The sequence below is a fragment of the Brienomyrus brachyistius genome, chromosome 9 (genome assembly GCF_023856365.1).
Source record: "Brienomyrus brachyistius isolate T26 chromosome 9, BBRACH_0.4, whole genome shotgun sequence".
NCBI lineage: Eukaryota > Metazoa > Chordata > Actinopteri > Osteoglossiformes > Mormyridae > Brienomyrus > Brienomyrus brachyistius.
In genome coordinates, this window is record NC_064541.1 from 8,794,423 (window position 1) to 8,819,050 (window position 24,628).

A 24,628-nucleotide genomic window follows, 5' to 3' on the forward strand; every position below is an offset into this window, starting at 1 on the left:
CACACTCAGAGTGCAGATAGCATTCAACTCCCCCTCCCTAGCAGCTCTGGCCATTTCTCAGAACACGGCATAATCATATTATGTTTTTGTGGATTATGCCTCCACACATATGGCGGTTGAGGGACTGCTTCCTTGACAAAGATGCAAATATATTTTTCTCCTCACAGAAGTAAGGTGGCCCAATGGCCTCACCCACCTCTGCTCTTGCGGGTGTGGAGGTCACATGTTCTCCCCATTTCATGCCGGTTTCCTTCTGCAGCCCAAAATCAGAGGCTTGTGGGTATCTCTAAATTGCCTCTAGTGTGTGTGTGTGTGTGTGTGTGTGTGTGTGTGTGTGTATGTGTGTGTGTGTGTCCTGAGATGGACTGAAATACTGCTCAGGCTGTACCCCTGCCTTGGAGCCATGTCACCCTGTCCAGTATACGCAGTTAGAAAATTGGATATTGTTATATTTTTGTGTAGGCTGTTTAACCTGAGCACCCTAAGCAGAGTGCAAGCAACCGGAGTCATCATACATCTTCATGGAATGTGTGTGTCTGTGTGTATGGACAGGTGACAAAGCTGGGGGGTCTGCCGGTAGGAATTCTGGATGTTTGGGAGACACTGGGAAAACCAGAAGACTGCAGCTACACGTGGAATTCCACAGCCAGGGATGACAGCTACCCCATAAGGATGCGCTTTGATCGCATTTTCCTGCGGCCACCCAGAGATGGGGCTCCACTGATGCCTGAGAATATGTCCCTGGCTGTCTTGGGGAGGCCCCGGTCTCGTACATTCGGCAGCACTCACTGGGGAGTCCTGTGTGACTTTGCTGTCGGCCCATAGCAAAGCCAACGGGAGTGTTTCCCAACCAAAGGTGCTGGGAAGACACAAGATGACTCCTTACAGCTACATTATAAACACTGTAATGATCAAATCTTTAACATATTCTGCCCTATAAAATAACTGGAACTAATTAGGCAGAGCAAGTTTAGATATCTTACCTTCATCTGAGCTCACAGACTCTAGTTTATTAATGACCTTACCTATCTTAATTAGTCTGTTAACGGTTATAATACTACTCATTACTGTATAGAGTATTCAGTTACACTCTTCTGAGAAATTAGTAAGGTATTTCATTTCCTTTGTACTTTCTGTAACTTGATTAGGAAGAACGTTATATCTGAGAGTTCTGAGAATTTAACATTGTAAGAGTCAGTGTTATTGGTTCATGCTATTTGTTTTGACAATACTGTGTGGGCTAGAATGGGTTTCTGCTGTTTATTTGAATTTGAGAAAGTGACATAATCAGGTCAGTCAGTAAAGCATATTTAAAACACTTTCAAATTTTTGACAATACAATATTACATCAGCGAGTTCTGTTAACTGAATTATATTGCAGACAATTTTTTTCATATTGGTTGGGCCCTAATGCAACCCATATTAAATTTTGAACTTCAAGATGGAATGAAGATTAAATTATTGCTGAAGTTTAAATGACGAGCTGATGTTTGAGTACTTTGCCTGTTGAGGTCAGTAGTCTAATTTGGTACTCTGTAAAAATTCCTACCAAACAGAATTTTCTTCCAGAACTTTGGATTCTGTCTTTTTTCCATCTGCTGGATTTACTTTCAAATAGTTAATTCCCAGTTTGTAACAGTTGTTAGTAGACTCTGTTTCCCCAGTGATATCATCTCCCAGTTTAATGGCCTTTAATGACTCTGTCATGTTTTTACTTCTTACCAATACTCTACAGTTTCCCCATTATTATCCCAAGGCAGGGCTGGACTGGTAATCTGGCATACCGGGCAAATGCCTGGTGGGCCGACGCACTTGGGGGCTGGTCGATTTAATATGAATTTTTTTTTTTAATTGGCCAACGACCGGCCCATAAAGCAGGGACATCGGCCCATTGGTTCATTTTCTGTACTGACACTGGGCTGGCCTAATCATCTCTTAACAGGCTCCACCCTCCCCATCTGTTTCTTGTGTCAGATGCAGTCAGTGGCCAGAGCCAGAAATCAGTGGATTTAGGATGGAGAAGCAAAAGCGCAAGGGGGCTGCAGAGAAGTTGCGGGCCAAAAAAAAAATCTAGAGGTTGATGCCTCAACATGTGAAAAAATAACCGACATGTTTAGTGCTGTAGCTTCGGTTTCCAAGCCAACAGTAACGTTGCCTGACGACACTAAACAGGTGAACATAGCACATGAATGAGAGGTGACTAGTCATGGCGGCACCCAGGCAGAGGAGCAGGTGTCTGACAGTGAAGTCAAGGAGGGACAGAGACAGAGTGAGCAGGAGGAGAGTAGTTGAAACGATAAGCATGGTAGCTACATGATTTAACAGGGAGGGAGTGTTAAACAGGGCGGATGTAGCAGGATAGCGTGTGTGGGCCTGGCTGGGCCACGAGCAAGATGATGATTTTCCTAAATTAATGAATATTATAATTAATGGTGGGCCGTTATCGGCGTTAACGTGCTGTGTTAATGCGAGACTCTTATTGCGCGATAAAAAAAATATTGCCGTTAATCTATTCACAAAGTTGGGAGCTGGGTCTTATACTATGCAAGCTATGATGAAAGAATGAAAAAGTATATCAAAGACATCGCATTCGGAAATTATCACAGAGGTTGTGAGAGAAAAACACAGACATAGCAGATTCGGAGGGGATTAAAATCACCAAGTACGTCTGTGAAACAAAACATTCTCTAACGACCCCCTGAAACACTAGTTACTTTTAATCATTATTTAGGTAGCACAGATATTCTGAATGTCTGTGGCAGAATTCAAATGATTAATTTCTAAATTAATCTAGATAAAAAAATAATCCATGCCCACCCCTAATTATAATAAAACAAACTAATCGTTGTCACTATTATAAAGTCTGTCATATTATCAGTCTGTTACTGCACTAGCGACTCAGTCAGCTAATGTCAAATTACACAGCATAAGCTATTTTGCATTGTTTTTGTAGCTAGGTTAGCAGAGTTAACATTCAATTGCAACTTCTGCTGACTATTCTGATGGTAACCCTTTAAAACACATAACGGCCGTCGACAGCCCTTCTCTAGAAAAACTCAGATGATGCTATTTGATTATTTTAATTATTCAATCATTTCTCTCTGTCCTTATGTATAGTCAATTTTTGGGAATGGAACAGTAGATATGCATATCTACAGGGACCGCAACGATGGTGTACTTGTTGGGTGTGTCCGACCGATTGTGGTGGGCCGGTCTAAGCGAAAATGCCAGGGCCCTTTTTTGTCCCAGTCCAGCCCTGCCCCAAGACAAGAAATACCCCCGTCTTGTTCCACCACAACACGAACATCTGTCAAAATCGGTTATACTTCTTTTTTCGATCCACTAGAGGGTGCTCTGAACACAGGAAAATGTACTAAGTCTAGCGCCACTAGAAGCAGTTAGCGATGAACTCTACACAACAGTGGTGTCCATGGGCAAATGCATGCAGCGCTCTGGCGATCTCTAAAACGGCACGGTAGGTAAATTATAAATCAATCTCTCTGATAACTCTGGTTGAGCCACTTAGAATAAAACAATGGAGCTCTCAGTTGGTGAGTAAAGAAAATCTCTTTTATTCGAGCGATCCAGTAAAGCGCCCCCATCACACTCTGGCACTCAGTACCAAGTTCCCCGACCAAACAGAGCAACTAGCTGATGAACACTAACTCCCATTTCCATATAAGGACTTCTAAGTCCAGATTGGTCACAAAACACCAACAAACCGAGCTCAAATGTTAACAAACACAATTCTCCCACTCTATTGGTTCACCTTGGTAGCGAGGTAAAATCCACCCATTTTGCTCAATTTACCGGAATCTGTCTCGGCTTCTAGACTCTACTTGAGATATGTATGTAGATATTGATTATATGAAATTGAATCACTGTTAATGTTTTGGTGTTCCGTTGATGAATGATTAACACATTGACGTATTGTCATTGAATCACTGCAAATACATGGTTAACACAGTGACGGCACAGTGGTGCAGTGATTATCACTGTTTCCTCACACTTCTGGGATCTGGGTTTGCGTTTCTACTGGGATTCCATATGTGGGGAGTTTGCATGTTCTCCCTGTGTCCTCATGAGGCTTTGTCTATACTCCTGTTTTCCCCTAGTCCAAACACATGTTGAGGCTGATTGATGTTAACAAATTATCCTTAGGTGTGTGGGTGAGTGTGTCCTGTGATGGGTTGGCGCGCCTTACGCCCATAGGCTCCTGCCGCCATAGATAGGATAAACGGTTTCAGAAATTGGGTGATGTTACGTAACCCAGATTATTTCTGTATTATATTTTGCCTTACACGTCGTCTTCGATCTTTCGGTAAGATCCAGAAACACTACCTTTAAATTGTTTATGGCCAATTTGCAAATATAAAAAATAACCAAAAGCATGAATGTGAAGTGGGTACATGCGGGCGTACACGTGTTGGTGTCTATACTTACTTTGGTTTTTCAGTACATGTACTCATGTAATTTAGATTCTACGCAATATGCATATTGGTATATATATAAAGTTATTAAATTAATTTAAAAAATAAATAAATGCTGAATGTTAGTTGGAAGTCGGATATAATGAAAATTCTTTCGTATTTAAGGCGCATTTCACCAAGTGCTACTTCTGTAAATGCAACTTCAGTGCACGTTTCTATCTGAACTCAAGATGTCGCTTTTTCCTGTTTGCTTCAAAAAGTTTGTACGACTGCTCTGAACCACTCAAAAATATGTAAACATTTTTCAGGGCTTGTTTTATTCATTGTTGTTCATTAGTAAATCCCCAAATCTTCATATAAACATGTGTACAAATGTTACATGGCTATTTAGTTAGTACGAAGCCTCCATAAATGAGCCTCATGGTCCCAGAAAAAGGTTACGTTTCCTTAAAAAAGTTCTGGCAGTGTGAAAGCTTGGAGTCTGGAGTCCCTCCCTTCTCTCTCCCACCACAACAGCGTTGTCCTCCTTGGTCTCCTGATGTCATCCAGCTCTCGCTCTTTTGCAAGTAGTACGCCAGCAAGTTATTGCAATATTGTGCAGCGTAGTACACATGATAACCATACGGCAGGGTTCATGAGAAAATGCAACCTCATGTGCAGAAGTTTTCTTTTTAAATTTTAGAACTTTTAAATTTTAGAAATTTTAGAACGACACTGGTCCAGCCCGCTATAATGGGAAGGAGTTTGCCGCACCTCACTACCCACCAACAAGCAACGTGTCACATTACACAAAGGGCGCTCTGCACACTGTAAGGACATCTGCAAGGCGGCTGGAGACACGCGAGGTGCTGCAACCATCCACGTGCGACAGAGGGTAGGGCGCGTGCAGCAATCGGGGAAACAATGCAATTATTAATAACGGAAAGGGGGGGGCAGCTCGTTCGGAGCATGCAGAGAGCTGAACGTGAAAACCGTTACCTATTTAGGCATCTAGTTGCTTACTGTATAAAACAAACTTGTATGCCCTGCTTTCTTCACTTTTTAGCTTTTACTTTCTCCATTTGCTCACCTCCACTAACTGAACATTATTACCAGAACAACACAGAACGACGTGTACCGTGTAGAAATCGGGGGCGGGTGGGGAACACTGCGTATTTCCTTAAACGTAAATACGTTGAAAATAAATGAGAAATAACAATAGAGAGATTCCTTGACAGGTTTTATAAGAGGGAGACATTTAACATATTTTCTTCTGTATGTTGGGTGTGGGTCGGCAGATTGGTATTTTCTCATTATTGAAGTCGGGCACTGTCTCCCCAATGAATGTGTGTTTCCGACCAAGAATATAAACAGTAATAATCTGTTTGTGGATCCTTTTTACTAGTACGGAGGAATAGTTACCTTTAGAAGCAATTACAAAATTGCTAAATTAAAATGAAAGTGTTTTCCTTTAACTTTTCTTTTCTGCCTTGAACAAAACATGTAACATTCGTCCCACATAACAAAACGGAAAGCATACACACGTGATCATTTTTCAATACAAAAAATTACAGACTGTGCTTCCTACCAACAGTAATGCTTGCATGCACCAGCAACCTCTTACTAAGTATTATCTATGGACTTGTACAGAATACACAAAAGTGAGTACCATGCAAAAATACTTAAATATTACAGAAATAAATAAATATTTATTTATTATTTATATTTATTTAATAAATAAATATTTATTTCTGGGAAATACAGCTGGTTTGCCTTCCTGATGTATCTATGGACATTTCTGCAGGGAATCTACGCCATGGATGTCAACAACTGTACGAATGAGATAAGGTATATTTATATATATGTATATATATGTATATGTATATATATGTATATGTATATATGTGTATATATATATATATATATATATATATGTGTATATATATATATATATATATATATATGTATGTATATATATATATGTATATATATATGTATATATATGTATGTATATGTATGTATATATATGTGTGTGTGTGTGTGTGTGTGTATAAACAAGGTACAGTTGTTTGTCATACTTCATTACAGTTGTATATATCTGCTCATCTATCCTATTTGACTCTCCCTGCCGGCCAGGGGCGCTGCTAAGGATTTTGGGCCCCAACACAGCTGAGACTTTTTTCATATTAATTTACATAAAATCATGCACTTTTATGGTATTTTGACTATCATTCTCATATATTTAAGTCAATCAGACAATTGAACTCCATCCCATGTTCACACCCGTAATTTGTCCTCTGTAATACTGCACTACTTCAGTACTGTATGATGTATATACTGTGCATAGCTGTACATGTGTCATATAGTGTATTCACATATATTTATATTTGTATGTATGCACTGTACATATTTGTGCTGTACACTGGCAATGACAATAAAGTTAATCTAATCTAACCTAATATTTTTAACATGACAATTGAAATGTAATGGAAACACTGAGCACTCTTAATGTAATGAAATGTAAAACTGTGTATTGTTATTTTTTCCAGTGTTTTCTTGATCTAACATGGGGAGAAAATTGATTTCCCTTATCATGCACTTTTAACATTAGAACGGCCACCAGCAGTCATTTTAACCGCAACATTTAAGCTTAGGGTAATTATCTTTAACACTAGAACGAACAAGGCGTCATTTTGACCGTTTTGAAATTTGCATATTCAATAACTTTGTCTAAATAAATCACAAAGCCTTGCTGCTCCCTGACTTTTCCTAAAACTACATGAATATTCATTAAAACTAGTTTAAATATTTGTGTAAATATCCTGCCGGCCCCTGGAGGATGGGCTCCCCCTTTGAGTCTGGTCCCTCCCAAGGTTTCTTCCTTCTTGGGAGTTTTTCCTTGCCACTGTCGTCTTTGGCTTACTCACTGGGAGCTTTGGGTGGGGATGCTGTAAAGCGCTTTGAGAAGATGTAATGTATTCAGGAATGACTTCTTTTTCATGTATGTCACACATTTTTGTCAAAACCGTCAGACCTATTATATATAATCCTAAGATTATTGTTCAAAATATGTGTTGTGCAACACAATAATCTATATTACTTTGGAAATTTAGTGCATTAATCTTTGTTTTTTATCATTTCATGTCACCCATAAGGTTTTGTTTTGATAGATCATCCATCCTTGTACAGAATACACAAAAGTGAGTACCATGCAAAAATACTTAAATATTACAGAAATAAATAAATATTTATTTCTGGGAAATACAGCTGGTTTGCCTTCCTGATGTATCTATGGACATTTCTGCAGGGAATCTACGCCATGGATGTCAACAACTTTACCAATGAGATAAGGTATGTACAGTTGTTTGTCATACTTCATTACAGTTGTGTATATCTGCTCATCTATCCTATTTGACTCTCCCTGCCGGCCCCTGGAGGATGGGCTCCCCCTTTGAGTCTGGTCCCTCCCAAGGTTTCTTCCTTCTTGGGAGTTTTTCCTTGCCACTGTCGTCTTTGGCTTACTCACTGGGAGCTTTGGGTGGGGATGCTGTAAAGCGCTTTGAGAAGATGTAATGTATTCAGGAATGACTTCTTTTTCATGTATGTCACTCATTTTGTGTATAATCATCAGACCTATTATATATAATTTTAAGAGTATTGTTCAAAATATGTGTTGTGCAACACAATAATCTATATTACTTTGGAAATTTAGTGCATTAATCTTTGTTTTTTATCATTTCATGTCACCCATAAGGTTTTGTTTTGATGGATCATCCACCTTTGCATCTAAACCCTCAAAGGCAAAAAGTGCCAATGTAAACACAATACACTTGATAAATGTGTAGAAGTTCTGCTTTAATGAATAGACTTTCTTCAATAAAGGGGATACAAGCAGTTTTTACACGGAGCTGATGAGCGATTGATGGTGATCAAAACATTTGCACAAACTAACACAACTAACACAAATTTCATTAACTAAGTCATTTTAGAGGTCAGTCTTGTTGTCATTAAAGTTGCTAATCACAAATGCTACTTTCCATCAAAATAACAGAACATACTTTCCAGCGAATACCAATTTATTTCAGATTACATAAATGAGGTATTTCAACATTTCATAAGAAGACCAGTGGCCTGTACTGCGAAGCGGGGTAGTCTGGGCAACATGTAAGTGAATGAATATGAAGTCCATTTAAACTGTGGTACCTTAAATCCGACAAGTTACCCCGATAAGCCAGTAACCCCGCCTTGTAGTACAGGCCCCAGGAAGAAATTGAACTCATGAAATTCCAGCAATATATTCTGCCATAAACACAGCGAAATTACTCATCCTTTTTCATTTTCTATGAATGCATATGTTGAATGCCTAGGTGCAAGATTGTGATCATGAACTGGGCAACAATGCACATGCTTCCCCTTTGTGAGATGCAGAATATATCTGCTTCATGCTGCTGCTTGCACAAACTGGTGATAAAGGTTTAAGCACTTAGCCACAGAAAATAAGGGGTTTTAATCCCTCCTGTAACTTTTTTTTGTTCCCAATCAGGGAACAAAATTCCGAATCTGAACCACCAGCAAAATTAGCTTTAGCACCTGGTTGGTGAAATCTACGGAGAAAGAGGTACCTGTCAGTTGGATTGCTCTGTGCCCCATGAAATTTGTTTCCGGTTAGGGGTTTGTAACGGTGTGCTGGTCAGTCTGCTCGGCTGGTCAAATTCCATTGACAAGGAGGAGTTCACAATGACAAAAGGATGTCAGCATTGTTTTTCTGAACCATACCTCTCCCAGTCAACGAGTACTGTAGGCGGCCACTCCATCGGCAAGAATCCAAAATGACATGGACTGTGCACGCTCGGGAGCCATCGATGACTAACAGAGGCAGGGGCACCAGGTGGTCAGTGGGAGGATGTAATGGGCTGTAATGGACTGGCTTCAAAAGAAAGACGTGGGACACTGGGGAAATCTGGTAATGACTTAGTGACTACATGTAGCACTACATGTACAGGCACAGGGTCGATTCGATGGAGGATCTTAAAGAGTTCTATGTAGCATGGGGTTAAGTTCCTGGATGGAAGATGAAGCCAAATGACATGGGTTGATAACCATTTTTAAAGGTCACAAACTATCAAGACCAGTTTGGTCAAAATTGGACATGAATGGGGAGCTAACTTCACACTGGTGAGGTCACCATGTAAAGAAACATTTATATCTCAGAAATGAAAACAGCACAAACAAAAATTTCAATGGTACAAACCAGCATAAATGCAGTACAAACGGTTGAGACCAGTTTGATCAAAATTGGATGGAAATAGTGGGATAACTTAATGATGGTGTTGCATGACCATGTAAAGAAACATTTGTATCCCTGAAACTAAAGCAGCACAAATGACAATTTGAATGGCACAAACCAGCACAAGCGCCGTACAAGTGATTGCGATTGCTTTGGTCGAAATCGGACGCAAATGGGGGGCCAACTTCGTGCTGGTGACGTCACCATGTAAACAAACATTGATATTAAAGAAACTAAAACAGCACAAATGAAAATTTCAATGGCATAACCCAGCACAAATGTAGCACAAACGTTTTAGAGCAGTTTGGTTAAAATCTGCAGGTCATGCAGTCAGGCTAACAGACATTTGTGAAAGAATGGGTCATTCTGAAAAACTCAGTGAATTCAAGTGTGTCATAGGATGTCATAGGATGGCACCTTTACAATAAGTCAGTTCGTGAAATTTCTTTCCTGCTAGATATTCCATGGTCAAATGTAAGTGGTATTACAAAGTGGAAGCGTTTAGGAACAACGTTATCTCAACCACAAAGTGGGAAACCACGTGAAGTGACAGAGCAGAGTCGCCGACCAGTCTAGTCTAACTGGTCTAGTATCCCCCCACACATAGTTAAGGATGATAGCACTCTAAGAAGGAATGAAACTGTTCTGAAGGTAAAGAGTGGCCCTATTCCTTATTGAGTGCTTGATAATAAATTGTAAGGTGTTCCTGTTGTTTTGTAAAAACATTGTTTATCTACTGTTAATATTTAATGAAATTGATAAAAACAGTTTATGTTTTATTGTTTTACTTCTAATTAGGATTTCGCTTGAATTTTATATTTTGTGTTGTAATAAATCCCTTAATGCATTTGCATTATATTTTACAGTGACAACTATTTCACTTCGGACTATGCCTACCCCGACTACTCCGATGACCCTGACTATGAGGGTTATGGACCATGCAAGTATGAGAGACACAGCGCTGTTTTCCTGCCTGTCTTTTATTCCCTGCTCTTCGTGTTCGGGTTAATCAGCAATGGCCTCGTCATGTGGGTCATGCTGATGTCTGTGAAGCGACTGAGTATCACCGACATCTGCCTCCTGAACCTGGCTGTGGCGGATCTTCTGCTGCTCGTCACCCTTCCCTTCTTGGCCCACTACTCGAGAGCGGACTGGGTCTTCGGTCATGTCATGTGCAAAGTTGTCATGGGCAGTTACTATATTGGCTTCAACAGCAGCATCTTCTTCGTCGTGATCATGAGCATCGACCAGTACCTGGCTGTGGTTCATGCCGTGAGTTCCCTCAAGACCATATCACGCAAATATCGAGTCATCATGATCACCGTAACCTGGATCGTAGGGCTTCTGGTTTCGTTTCCTGAGTTAACGCTCATTGACGTTCATCTACAGAGTAACACAAGTTTGTGTGAAGTTGGCTATCACAGTGAACCATTCCTGAGAGCATTTGGCCTGTTTAAAATGAATGTCGCCAGCCTTCTAATTCCATTTTTCATCATGGTGTTTTGCTACTCGATGATCCTGAGAAAAATACTCCGTTGCACTTCAACAAACAGGAAGACCGTCCGCCTCGTGCTTCTGTTGGTTGTGGTGTTTTTCTGCTGCTGGACCCCCTACAATGTTGCATCATTCTTTCAGGCATTAGAAGTGCTCGGTATCTACACAGCATGTGAATCCAGCAAGGCCATTCAGTTGAGCCTGCAGGTGACGGAGGCTGTAGCCTACTCCCACACCTGCTTGAATCCCATCATTTACGTCTTTGTTAGGGAGAGGTTCAGGAGGCACCTGTTTAAACACATTAACCGGATGCCCTGCTTGTATAATAAGCTTATTTCCACAGTCACATCACAGCTATCCCAGACAAGCAGAAGCGAACAGTCCAGTACAGCTATGAATGTCACTTCTGTTTAAATAGCATATCCATGCAATATTATAGACATACGTGTAGAATTTTTTTATCTTTTAACATATGTTCTGTCTCCAGTATAAACCTGTTTTGCATAAGAAATCGTATTAAATAATGGAGTATTTGATTTTGCTTTTTTCTTTCCTCTGCAAACATGAATATCCATTACTCTTAAATAAATATATTTCTACTCTTTTTGCAAGCTCTGCTATATTTTTATTATGTCAACAGACACCTCCATCCACTGGACTAAAGTTAGATATTCTGCCCCAATGCTAACCCCCCACAACACTAGCACATACATTTTGGTTCTACTGGTTAATTACCGTTAATAAGTAAGCACTACAAACCAAAGTAAAAAACAAACCTGAAGCTGAAGATACCCTCAACGTTAACGGAAAAAACCCGCGAACCTGAGTGACTGAGGGAGAGACAGAGAGAGAGAGTGCTGTTCTCTTCTCAGTGTTCTGTGTGTGAGTGTGAGTGAGCAGAGCGGGACACAGCAACACAATAAATCTGTATTTGAGTAGGGGAGGGGCGCTGTGACTAGTCCATCACAGAACGCAGACACAGTCAGCTACCCAATGAGAATTTTTATTCAATCCGAGCACAGATATTGACTCGTATTACTCGTATGACACTCGTACTCGTCAAAAGTGCTTTATCCGTACCGGATACTCGTTTCAGCCGAGTATCCGGCTCAACTCTAACATCAACACAGGGCTACATAAAGTGCAAAATGTGCAGACATTGCAAGAACAGTGCAACACGTGACGCAATAGAGGAAATGACTTTGGTTCCCCGATAAAAGACGTTCCTCTTTTCATAAAATTGCGAAAAAAATAGACATGCGATGAAGGACTCTACTCCCAAATTTTATAAGACATGGGGATCCTTCTATTTCTATGTAGAGAAATTGTGCCTCCCATCCATAGCATACTAAAGTTAGGGTACATGCAATATGGATCTAACAATTGTATCAGTTGTATCAATTTGGTGAAACTGGTGGAAAGACTTGGGCTTTAAGGGCAAATCACTCGAGATTTGGACCCTGTCACTCGAGAAGAGTTGAGGCTATAGTCCCCTTGGACATCATCATGTTCATTTTGTAATTTTAGTGTATATTAAATCTCTGCTGTCTGCATTTTCATTTGGCTGAATGCAAGGTCTCCTGAGATAGTTTTCTGGAAAGATGCATGTACACAGATTAACTGCTGACAGTTTGTGCTCTTTTTCCTGTTTTGTTTTTTGTTTTTGGACCAAGAGGTACCCCAAGGGTTCACCTCAAGCTCTGGGTAGTTAATCCATTTCTAACACAATTGGCTGTGAAATTTCAGTGGTTCAACAAGGCGCCATCATGCCATCACTAGGTTTGGGGCATGTACAATAGTGCAATGATGGTAGTGTGTAAAACTCACACACCGGGTCTACTGTTACTGTAGGGTGTTTGGGCTAAACGAGGGCCAGGGAACTCAAAGGCTCTTTTAATGGTGCTAGTAAAGACCAATGGTGAAGTCTAAGAGTAGAGTTTGGAAGAGCTGTCGAATAACTTATTGTTCTGTGTAATTTTCTGCGTAAGCTAGATAATCTTAACATGGTGTAAAAAATACTTTTGGTGTTATTTATTTGCATCGTTATTGTGAGTTTGGGGAATAGGGTATGCCACCCTTTGGTGTCGTCCACTGGCAGTGGCAAACTAAATGGTGGCCATTTTACTACACTGAAGAAACTGTTCCTGCTAATGGTAGGTCACGTGTCCTTTAGTGGGCGTTTGACGGAGAGATAAACAGCGTTGTTTGTGTTGCTGTAAACCCATCCTGCTAACCGGCCAGTAGTGATGTCGAAACAAAACTTTCTGAAGCGATAAAGCATCCTTTCCAAACATGTCAGAAAAGGGTTCCTTACTCGGCGCCTTCACTACGCGGTGAACAGTAGCGACACCTGGTGGTCAAAGGGGAGCAGACCTTAAGTTGGTGGGCACTGCACTTGTCTTATAGATAAATGCCATTAGAAACACTAAATATGCTGCCTGAGTTTATAACTATAAATGAATAAATTGTACATCCAATTAGGCTCATAATAATTTGAGCATTTAATTCATTTTTCACTCCTATCCCAAACGTCTTGTCACACACATGTCCTATGACAGTTTATTAGGGCCATTGTAAGTACAACAAAAATTACTGTGCTAGGAGAGGAGGACATTATTGCAAGAAAAAACTCAACAGTATTTATTCTCCATAAGTTGATTCCTATTTTTATTTCCAGCTTCCATGCGAATACACAGGGGACAGAGGAGGCAGGGCTGTAAAAATTGCAGCGCAAGCTGATAGAGGTGTGGATGAACAGACTGCTGCATGGACCAGAATCTCAGTGGGTCATCAGAACGCAGTATTTTGGGGTCACAGAATTAATGCCGCACCTCTGCCAGGTCTCAGCATAGACGATGTGCTGTTATTACATGCCAGTTTCTAACAACAGACCGAACAAAATATTGTTGCATCTATACAATGTATTTTTTTCCATAAGTATAATAAAGGCATTTCTAATGACATATATAATTAACAATATATATCGTTATTTTCTCATCAGTTTTTACCTTATCTGTCAATATTAGTATTAAACATCCCTAAACTCCAGAACATACTTCTTCCTTTTCCTCATTTATCACTGATTTATTTTCATTGTAAACTTTTTGTAAACTTTATATTCTTCATTGTAAACGCAGACACCCGAGCAACATGAGAACACCCAGTCCAGGATTCATGCTTCCTTATCAGTACAAAGCCAGAACAGTCACATGATTGTGCCCCAAATGAAGCTTTGGACGTCATTGATCGCGAGTTTATGTTAAGAATGAACCGAGTTTTGATATAGGCTGGGAGCAAACAGGAGAATTAGGCTGAGGACATTAGTGAGGATGGGGGTGGACCAGAGATGAAGCCACATAGAAGATCGAGGAGAAGAATGCTCAGCTCCCACCGGCAATGGGAAATGGATACGTTCCTGCCTAAAGTCGTACCAGTTTGTTGTATGAGTTAGGCGTCCCTGCCACCCACATTCACGCTCGTAGAGGGTAGTTATCCTGTCAGCAGCTTGGTTGCAGGATGGAGGTGGGTGACTGCCTCAGCTGACCTCCTCTGTGCAACCCCAGGAATGAAAACTGGCCTAAAGATTAAGTTAGAAAAACTCACACTGGTGGTAACCAGTGGTAAAATAACCAGTGGTAAAATAAAAAATGTATTATCTGTGTGACTGACCATGTTAGTAGAATTGTTTACGGTGCTTTTAAAATTTTACAGCTGCACATAAACGTATGTAAGTGCTGAAACATATCTGACTCCTGCAGCATTATCCAGTGTCCAGTTCAAACAGGCTATGTGTATAAACAAGCATTGCAAAGTCCAGGATTATCCCAAAGCCAGTGCTGTCCACTGTTTGCTCACCTGGCTCTGGTCTGTAAGTATCTTCCTTGTTGTTCTAGGATTTGCTCCAGGTATTAGTGCATGAAACCAAGGAATACAATGTCTCCCAGTTGAGAAACTGCACTTCTGGCTTAACAATAGCATATTCAGCAGCCGGACGGCTCTCCTACAGGCTGGTGTTCACTTGTCTGGTGTAAGTCCTCAGCCCAGCTCCTCTAACCCAGTTTTCGTGTCAGCTAACTGCATTAAGCATGACTGAGCTGCTTTTTCTCCTTACATGAAACATATTATGTCCAACACAAGTAATTGGATGACTTTATTCTTCTAAGATTAATAATTGTTGTACTACTGCTCAATATACATTTAAGGTAATATTACACACTGACTCCAGCATATCTGGAACTCGTCTGTGATCTCTAACTCGTAACTCCCTCTAGATGCCAAGTCTTGGGCATTGTGTTTCAACAGAAGAGTCATCGATCTTGCAACTGCTTATCCTGGTCGAGGCTGCAGCGGGGTAGGGGTGGGGGGGTAGGGAATAGGGTAGACCCTATTCCAGGGAGCGTAGGGCAGTGCTTCTCAAACCAGTCCTTGGACTCCAAGATGGTCCATATTTTTGCTGTCTCCCAATTCCCTGGGAGTCAGGCGACAGCAAATATGTCTAGGGGTCCCAGGCAACTTAGAAAGACCTGTTAACTTTACTGCATGCCGCACAACAAAGGGATAATGTGCAAACTTCACACAGAACTACTATTTTAGCAAAGTCTTTCACCCAAAACAATGTACAATTGAAATTAGGGTCAGAGGAGTTCCTGGAGCAACTAAGGGGTTAAGGGCCTTGCTCAAAGGGCCCAACGGTGACATCGCTCTGCTAACTGCGATTTGAACTGGTGACTCACACAAGCACAGTCTCTTAACCCACTGAGTGACACACCACCCCTACAAACAAAGGCAGAGAGTATGGGTGGGATTCATCCCATCAACCCTGGCAACACTGTCACCCATTGTGCTACTGTGCCGTCCTCAAAGGTCAAATGCTAAGACAAACCCCAGACCTGCACAGCGCATTTTGTCATTCATTGGCACAGTTAACGATACAAAGTGAATAATACGTTTTGCATCTGTTCATGATTCATTTCATATGTCCTGGAATAGGGATCATTATATTCTAGATATGTAAGCATTTCTTTCATAGTAAATAGAAGAGGATATCCAGTGTCCTGACCCAGACGTGGGCGAGAATACAATTAAAAAATACTTTCTGTATAGGAGATAAAGAAAATTCTGTATAGTGTAAGTATAGTACAGAATAGTATAATTTAGAAATCTTACCAGTTTAGCTTAAAGTGAGTCTCATTTCCATGTTTTGTGCTGCGTTCCCTTTGATGAAACATCTTCATAATATTTAAAATCTTGCTGCACTCTGGTTATTAGATATAAAATCTATCAAAGTTGCTCACAGTTGACGGATCACAGGAAATCGTACCCAGCCTGCGGGCCGTATGCAGTCACCATACAATTTACTTACCATATTGGTATTTTGCTCAGAAGAGAACCACTTAGTTAAAGCCTTTCATTAGAATCTGAGAAACTTTATATGCAACCAGGCCCACAGCCAGGGTCTGAAAAACAGGAGAGTCTTGGGGAGGGGGGTGTTATTATTTACAAGAAACTCATTTTATTGGTATTTTAATTGTAAGTTATAGCAATTGAATTATTTTGATGTGGGATTGAATGTTGATTTACCCCCTCGCATACTGTAAACACAAACATTCTATGGACACAAGTATGGCCACACCCTTCCCGGTCTGTGACTTTAATGTGGAACGCACTGTGTGGTGTATATGTTTAAAGAATTAGCCTAGCTTTTATTATAGCCCAAGTAAGCATATTTAACACGTTTCATACATTTCAGTCACTCTCTGCAGCTGAAGCTTCGTGTCTTATGGTGCAGTGTATTCAGTACTCGCAGTAAAGTTTTAAGTCAGACCAAGATGCCAGTGATGTGTTCAAGACTATTTCGAGATCAAAACACATCCAACCCAAGACCAAAACAAGATCAAGATCAACGAAAAAGTATCCACTCAAGCGGACAAGCAGGCGCAGGACAGCACGTACATCCAGACGGAAACTTTAACCCAGTGTGGTCGAGTTGTAATCCAACTGAGTGTGAGAAACCTACGAACAAGCAGACGGACGATCACAACCGTATCGCAGTCTTTCATGTACATTTTTAAATGACCCGCTTGCTCAGTATCTCTTCCCAGCAGCCCTGCGCCTTCTGAAGCTGTCCAATAGCTTTATGCCGCCGGGGCAGCTGGGAGATGCTGTTCATTTTAAGTATATCTGCTACAAGAAGACAGCGCAGGAAAATTCATTCCCGCTTAGTGAGGGGAAAGAAGTGTATATGCATATCGATTCAGATAATGTGTTTTGTAATATTTTCAGACTTATGGCCAATATCAAGACAAAATGGGCTCCAGACAGAGACATGGCCGAGACCAGGTCGAGCCGTCCCGGAAACTCTGCAAGACGCTATACTTGTTTGTACTGTTTGAAAAACTCTAATGAATTAAGATGACCTAAACCACATGTTAGACAGATTTAACGTGTCTAAAAGTGCCAATGAATAACGTTCACTCTCAGATCTATGATGTACCGGTCATGAAGACAGCACACCACCCGAACATCCACCGTGATGTCCGTCTTCCCAAGGTGCTTATACGAGTTTGTCGCCTAGTGATGACGCAAGCGCGCACTTAATCGATGGTTACGCCCGGTCATTAAAAACACAGCCATCAAATTAAGAGCAACTCTTGTTTACTGTAATAAAAATTAGAAATATATTTTAATAATCAATTATTCAACTGCGACGTGTTAACCTGGACCGATCTGGGCAGCTTTTTTGCTGAAATATCCAAAGCTGCGTAGTTGGCGGGGGGGGGATAAGTGTTTCTTTTTTTTGTATATCTGCTGGCCGCAGCCGCGTATTGGCTTCGGTCCCCCCTTCGCCGCCCTCCGAAGCTCGCCTAACGAAAGCGCTGCAGCCTGATTAACCTAGGCTGGGAAGACGTAGGGGAGGCGACTGGCACCGTGGGCCGAGAGCGGAAGACGGGGCGGCAGTGGACGCGGACGGCCCCGGCGCACACAAGCTCCTCTTTTGGTAAGTTGGCTCAGCGGACTCTGCCGTTTTTATTGTCTCAAGAACAATAAATCTCTGTTTCCACTCGCCCAAATCCCCTGTTAGCACGCAGAAAAACGAGAGTGCCTCACTTTTTTTTGCTTCTCCCTCCCCTCCCAGCCCAGACACCAAATATCCCCTAGCAGCGTCAGTACGCAGCTCAATATGTTTACAAGACTTTTCAAATATATGCATTCACATCTCTTAAATATCTGATCATCACGGCCATGTACGCGCCGTTTTCTGCTCCCGTTTTCACCTCCGCATCGGCTCTGTGTTTGTTTTAGGTGTCTGCTGAGAAAATGCATCGGGACTCATTCCTCTAAGTTTTCGCAGAGATACTTATTGCAAGACATCCATGTTTAGTCGTTTTCAGTCTATAATTACAACTCGATCGACCATTGTTCGCGTTTTCTTTTGACAAATTCTCGTGTTTAGTTAAGGTTGTCTTCAGCGTACGAGATGCGGAACACTTACCTGTGCAGACACGTGTATTTATTATGATGTAGTGTGTAGCCCAGCTGCTGAGGAGGTGTATTCATTCCCGGTCCGTAATCTGTGTTCATTGTTAAAGCGTCGTGGTAGATCGCAGTAACATGGTTCGATGCGCATAGGTGTTGTTTACGTCAGTTGGTAAATAAGCGTGAGTGGTTGTTGAGGGGAGGGTGACCTCTGTGTTTTGCAGGATGCAGCTTCAGTGTTGGGATTTCACTGGACGTGTGAAAATGATCTGTCTCTGAGGAAGACCAAGCAAGGATTCTGAGGAACATTTTAGTTTTTTTTTTTTTTTTTTTTTTTACATTTTTTTGGAGGACTCCTTTGGATGCTCTTGATAAGATGGCAAGTCGAAGGAAGTCCACAACACCTTGCATGGTCGTTCCCTTGGATACAGCAGAGCAGGACCCAGGCATGGAGGCCACTGACACGAAGGAAGGTCCTGACAGTGTAACGGAGGTGACTGTGGAGGGCAGTGCAGCCCCTGCTAAATCTGATCCAGGTGAGAATAACGTATCATCTGCTGTTTTCGCTCACAATCTTTGGACGTAAAATTGTGCACACATAATGTTTACGTGTTTAGCTGATCAATGGGCCGATTGATGTAAAAGCAGCATAAGTTAATTGATTAAATAGCTGGCTTAAGCTGGGACTCGCCCCAGTAATGTTAATGGTACAGGTCACGTTGTCCTACTGTGGCTGCATGTTCATGTGGAGTGAAAATGTCTGAAATAAACGCTCCCTCTTCAGAGCACAGCGTGCGGCACCTTGGAGAAGATGGTTTCGCCCGGAGCACCGCAAAGCGCAGCAGCCACACTGCCTCTGAGCAGGCGCCTGCCGACTTGCCGTCTGTGCACCCAGAGAACGAGGAGGCTGAGGATGCTACCATCACTGGCATCTCATTGAGCAAGACCCCAATCATGAAGATGAAGAGCAAAGGTGAACCCAAGAGGATTGCCGTCCCTCACAAGGGTGCCGACGAGAATGGAGCGAGGGGGGAGAGCGAAGGAGAGCAGGAGCCTAAGGAGGGGGTCGTCTCCAACCCCATAGAAGTGCTTACCCCACTGCCAGTTGAGGCCGTCAAGCCCAGTGTTGTTGTCACCAATCCTAATACCGTTCTGCCTGAACCAAAGAAAACCGTCATCAGCTCTGCCACGGTTCTGCCCGCTGGCCTGGCCCAAGTTCTGTCTGCCCTGCAGGCCCAGCAGAACGCCCAGACCCAGCTCTTGATACCAGTCAGCAGTATTCCGACGTACAACAGCACCATGGACACCAATCCCTTACTGGTCAACACTTACAACAAGTTCCCATATCCAACGGTTTCAGAAATCATGACTTTGGCTGCCCAGACAAAGTATGCAGAGGAGCAGATCAAGATCTGGTTCTCTGCCCAGCGTCTGAAGCATGGAGTGAGCTGGACCCCGGAGGAGGTTGAAGAAGCCCGAAGGAAGCAGTTCAATGGTACTGTGCACACGGTACCCCAGACCATAACGGTGATTCCAGCTCATCTGTCCTCCACACACAATGGCCTGCAGTCCATCCTGCAGACCTGCCAGATAGTTGGGCAGCCTGGTCTTGTCTTGACACAGGTTGGCAGTGCTGGCAACTTGCCTGTGACTACACCGATCACGTTGACTGTGGCCGGTGTTCCCAGCCAGACGCAGCTGCCCAAGCCGGCTACCATCCAGGCGACCCCTGCTGCCGTGGAAACAAAGAGGGCCACCACCGTCCAGCCACCTTCCCTGACCCCTCAGGAGAACTCGGCACTTACTGCTGATCATTTTGGGATGCGACCCAAGAAGTCCAAAGAGCAGCTTGCAGAGTTAAAGGCCAGCTACCTAAAAAACCACTTTGCCAGTGACGCGGAGATATCCCGGCTGATGAAGCTGACGAATCTCACCAAGGGTGAGATAAAGAAGTGGTTCAGTGATACGCGCTACAATCAGCGCAACTCTAAGAACAACCACGTCGTCATCTTCAATGAGAACACCAACTGTGCCAACAACAATGCCACCATTGTGATCGACTCTAGTGATGAAACCACAGAGTCTCCTACATCAGGACCGGTCAAGGAGAAAGAGACTCGTAACAAGTCATGGAACCCTTTTCCTGACTTTACCCTCCAGAAGTTTAAAGAAAAGACTCCGGAGCAGCTGTTGGTGTTGGAGGAGAGCTACCAGAAATGCAGCACGCCCACCGATGAGGAGCTGAGCAGATTGAGGAGCGAAACCAAGCTGACCAGGCGGGAGATCAATGCCTGGTTCACGGAGAAGAGGAAAGCTCCAGCAGACTCAACAGACCAGAAGAAGGAGCAGGTTGATACCGAAGCTGTTACCAGCCTCCCTTCACCTAAGTCAGGAAGCCAGACACCACCCAGTAGCCGACGGTGGGGCAAGGATAAAATTGGTAAGAAGACGCCTGAGCAGCTTCACATCCTAAAAAATGCTTTCGTGCGTACGCAGTGGCCCACTGCCGAGGAATATGACAAGCTGGCAGAGGAGAGTGGGCTGCCCCGGACCTACATCGTGAACTGGTTTGGGGACAGCCGGTATGCTTGGAAGAATGGTAACCTCAAGTGGTACTATTTCTACCAAAGTGGGAATGTCGAGTCCATGAATGGAAGCGGACACAGGAAGCGGGGAAAGGGCCGGAATCGGAACCGGGGTTGGAGTAGGTCCCGGAGCAGGAGGGCCAGAAGATCCTCAGGCTTGGGGAAGTCATCGCCTCCTATCAAATTCAAGACTGGAAAGGAGATTCTGAAGGAGTACTACCTGAAGCACAAGTTCCTGAATGAGCAGGATTTGGACGAGCTGGTGGCAAAGACAAATATGGGTTACGAGCAGGTGAGGGACTGGTTTGCCGAGATCAAACGGAGGGAGGACCTAGGAATGGACCCTTTCGATGAGGGGGCAGAGAATGGGGAGCTGGCGGAGGGGGAGGAGTCACAAGGGGAAAGTGAGATGGCAGCTGAGGAGCAGGGTGAAGCTATTCGTGGTGAAGATGATGACGACGATGAGAATGAGAACGACGATGAGAGCGATGACAGCGATGCGTGGGAACCCCCACAGAGCGTCAGGCGAACTCTGTCTGGCTCAGAGGATTAGTGACACAGCTACCCGTCTTCAGTAAGTACTAACCTTTGGGATAATTTTATCTCCTTCCGAATTCATGACCACAGTGATTAAAAGCACATAATGAGATGTTTGTGTAAGATTCTCCAAAAAGCTGGGAAATGTATGCATGTACTTATTTATGCTTGTGAATAATGTGAATGTGATCCTTGTATCCTGTTTTTCTTCCTAGCACTGCCTGTTTATTTGTCATGAAGAAGGAAGGTGGACGTCTGTGTCCTGAACATGGAGCAAGGAGTGTCCTGCTTTCTCTCTGCGTGGTGGAACCAGAGAACTGACACCAAAGAATCGGTGCCAGTTGTCTCTCCCAGTTCCAGCGAGGAGCCGTTTTGCCAAAGTAACGCTGCTGTAGACGTTTGATTTCTGCCCTCTTCAAGTTCCCCCAGTCAGTTTCCATCTGAACATCTTTGTGAACTGGCAAATACTTTGCTTTGCACGTAAGACATCGAGGTACTGTGATGACTAAGGTGTTTGTGATCTAGGTAATAACGTCACTAGACATTGAAGAGTCGCCTTCTCTTGCCTGTTTTTTTTAAAAATGAGGTATTAACCTTGCATTTTTTTAGGAAAGCATATCACTGTTCACATAAATTTAATTCCTCAACAAATAATTTCCAGTCACGTCCTTGTGCTAATAAGTAAACTATACAACGTTCTGGTCTGCATATGGTGGTACAATTCGCTAGTGCAATCTAAACTCTGAGTTTAATTTGGAGATTAAATTAGGTAAAAATTTGCTTGAATGCAATATATGTTATTTTCCTCAAATGATTTCTAAGAAATCCTTTACTGGGACAGTAAGCAAGTGGTTTTATTAGTATTGCAGATGCTATGTGGTTAAAAGTAAACTCCAAGCTTGATTTTTTTTAAGGAAACGGTGCCTTTATCGATAAAATTTTTGATCGCTTACTGCCATATTTTACAATAGGCCTTTTTCTACACTCTTATTTTAGAGTTGTCTTGCTTACTGTATTTTTCCTCCTCTGTTTTGAATATCCCAGTCATATATGCAGGAAATTATCAAGTGACAGGAAGGCAGCATGTTCACTTACATTAAGGTTGTGCTACTTTTCTGAAGTTCTGAAGACAGTTTGACTTCCTGTATTTCAAAAGAAGCGTTTTAAGTAAATTTACCTGCAGTCTTTATAACATTTTGAAGAATTCTAGAACAGTATTTATTATTTCATGAAAAAAAGAGTATAGTGAAAGAGCAATAAGGTTAACCCTGAAGTTTTAGTTTGTGAGTGACCTAAATCATCTATCATGGAGAGATCTAGAAAGAGCTGTTTGGATGAAGCTTTTTGTGAAGGAATAGGTGTGATATTTTGGAACAGTCGTGCACAGTAGGTTCCGAACTGTGTCTGTTACAGCTGGATCTGCTTTTGTGACTGTTAGATACTTGTCTTGGATTAATGGAACCAGAGTTACGGGAAGGTACTACAAAAGCTGGACTGTAGACAGTGTTATCCTAGTTGGTTCCTGCTCGCATAAACCATGAAAGAGGAAATAAATTCTTGCTCTGTACATACATTTTATGCTCTTGTATTTGGGGGGGGGGACTTTTTAATTGTTTTATACTTTTTTAATTTATGATAATTATCAATATAGCCTTGAACTAATGTATGTTACTCAAGTGGTGTACGTTGAGATGATCACTATGTAGGTGACCTTGGCATCTGTTTGCTTTTTGTATGGGAGGAAACATCGCTATGGCTTAATGATTTAAACCAGTATTTCTTTTTTTTTCTGTCTTGGCAATATGTCACAGTTAACTGTGCCTCAGTTGATTTAAGCTTGCAGTGTGCACTGGACTCCTGTTGAAGTAACTGATGCTTCGCCTCTGTTGTATTCCCATTAGACAAAGTGTAACAATTGCTTCTCTTGCTTTCTCCTGTAAAGTCGTAGACTTCTCAGATCGCTTCTCTTAACCAAAAAAAAATGCTTTAATAGTTTGTCATCTGTGTTCTCTAAAGTTTTTTTTTTTCCTTCTCAAGCATAGCACTTAAAGAATATAGATTTTAAATATTAGACCACTTATGAATGTTTTTGAGACTATATTGACTGTTATAGGTTATATAGATTTTTTTAAAAAACAGATTGACATTGGCAGAGTTACACGGAACCTTAACATTGATGATGGGATGATTGCTAAGAATAATGTCTTTTGGATCTATCTTTATATACCACTTTGATACTGAAAATGCATTTGCAAAAAATTGCTCTTAAACCTACCTGTGCAGCGGGCAGGCAGCTGGGTTGTGGCGGGAAACCCGTGGATTTATTAAAGCTTAGTCCTGCAGAAATACATGGAGATATTCCGAGTACTGTTTTTGTCAGACAGCAGATTTTTTAATCCCCGGATAATGCTTCATGCCATTCAATAAATTAAATGGACCATGTTTTATGGCACTATTGTTTTCACATGGGTCAGAGAGGACATGTTTTCTACTTGTGTTTGGAAAAAGTAACTAATAAAGGGCTTAAGAATCACGGGAATTTATTTACTTTTGCAAAGTCTTTCTGAATATTTTGTGTTTTTCCCTCTGACGGGAATTATGGAAGTGTTGTGTTCTCTACTCTACGAAAAGAGGACATTATTTTGATAATTGTAGACTGAATTTATCACCCAGCCAAATATATTCTGCATTGCTGTATAAAATATGAATATTTTATGTCACTCTGTTTCAGCTAAGTAAATCTTAACTGCAATTATCAGTTGTAGCATATATATTTGCTTTACGTGAGTTGAGTATTTCTAATTATATGTGCAAAAAAAATAACATTTATTCCTTTTAGA

At 41.9% G+C, this 24,628-nt stretch overlaps 2 protein-coding genes across 13 annotated transcripts; both read left to right on the forward strand.

Moving 5' to 3' along the window:
- Nucleotides 1-3,365: 3,365 nt before the first annotated feature.
- LOC125749536 (C-C chemokine receptor type 3-like) lies at nt 3,366-11,794 on the forward strand. Of its 12 annotated transcripts, none has more exons than XM_049026902.1 (5): nt 3,831-3,848; nt 6,214-6,257; nt 7,565-7,609; nt 7,717-7,760; nt 10,563-11,794. In XM_049026902.1, exons 4-5 carry the CDS (start codon nt 7,729-7,731, stop codon nt 11,602-11,604), a joined length of 1,074 nt encoding a protein of 357 aa, XP_048882859.1. In that variant the 5' UTR covers nt 3,831-3,848; nt 6,214-6,257; nt 7,565-7,609; nt 7,717-7,728; the 3' UTR covers nt 11,605-11,794. The 12 variants fall into 12 exon arrangements, with proteins under 12 accessions (XP_048882861.1, XP_048882860.1, XP_048882859.1 ...); XM_049026892.1 differs by lacking the exons at nt 3,831-3,848; nt 7,565-7,609 and adding exons at nt 4,929-5,304; nt 6,004-6,070 and having other exon boundaries at nt 6,214-6,256; nt 7,667-7,760; XM_049026897.1 differs by lacking the exon at nt 3,831-3,848 and adding an exon at nt 4,930-5,304.
- A 5,976-nt stretch (nt 11,795-17,770) lies between these two features.
- On the forward strand, nt 17,771-24,321 carry LOC125749530 (zinc fingers and homeoboxes protein 1-like). Its single transcript, XM_049026877.1, has 4 exons — nt 17,771-18,187; nt 18,891-19,202; nt 19,451-21,825; nt 22,004-24,321. The coding sequence occupies exons 2-3, from the start codon at nt 19,043-19,045 to the stop codon at nt 21,802-21,804; spliced, it is 2,514 nt and encodes an 837-aa protein (XP_048882834.1). The 5' UTR covers nt 17,771-18,187; nt 18,891-19,042; the 3' UTR covers nt 21,805-21,825; nt 22,004-24,321.
- The last annotated feature ends 307 nt before the right edge of the window (nt 24,322-24,628 follow it).

What these genes read in the sequence shown, in the direction of transcription:
- LOC125749536 (XM_049026892.1), top strand. Translation starts at nt 6,014, where the DNA reads ATGCACCAGCAACCTCTTACTAAGTATTATCTATGGACTTGTACAGAA. An exon ending in CTTGTACAGAATACACAAAA is followed by an intron (nt 6,071 to 6,213) that starts GTGAGTACCATG and finishes ACATTTCTGCAG; the next exon opens with GGAATCTACGCCATGGATGT. An exon ending in CAACTGTACGAATGAGATAA is followed by an intron (nt 6,257 to 7,666) that starts GGTATATTTATA and finishes TATTTATTTCTG; the next exon opens with GGAAATACAGCTGGTTTGCC.
- LOC125749530 (XM_049026877.1), top strand. Translation starts at nt 19,043, where the DNA reads ATGGCAAGTCGAAGGAAGTCCACAACACCTTGCATGGTCGTTCCCTTG. An exon ending in CCCTGCTAAATCTGATCCAG is followed by an intron (nt 19,203 to 19,450) that starts GTGAGAATAACG and finishes CTCCCTCTTCAG; the next exon opens with AGCACAGCGTGCGGCACCTT.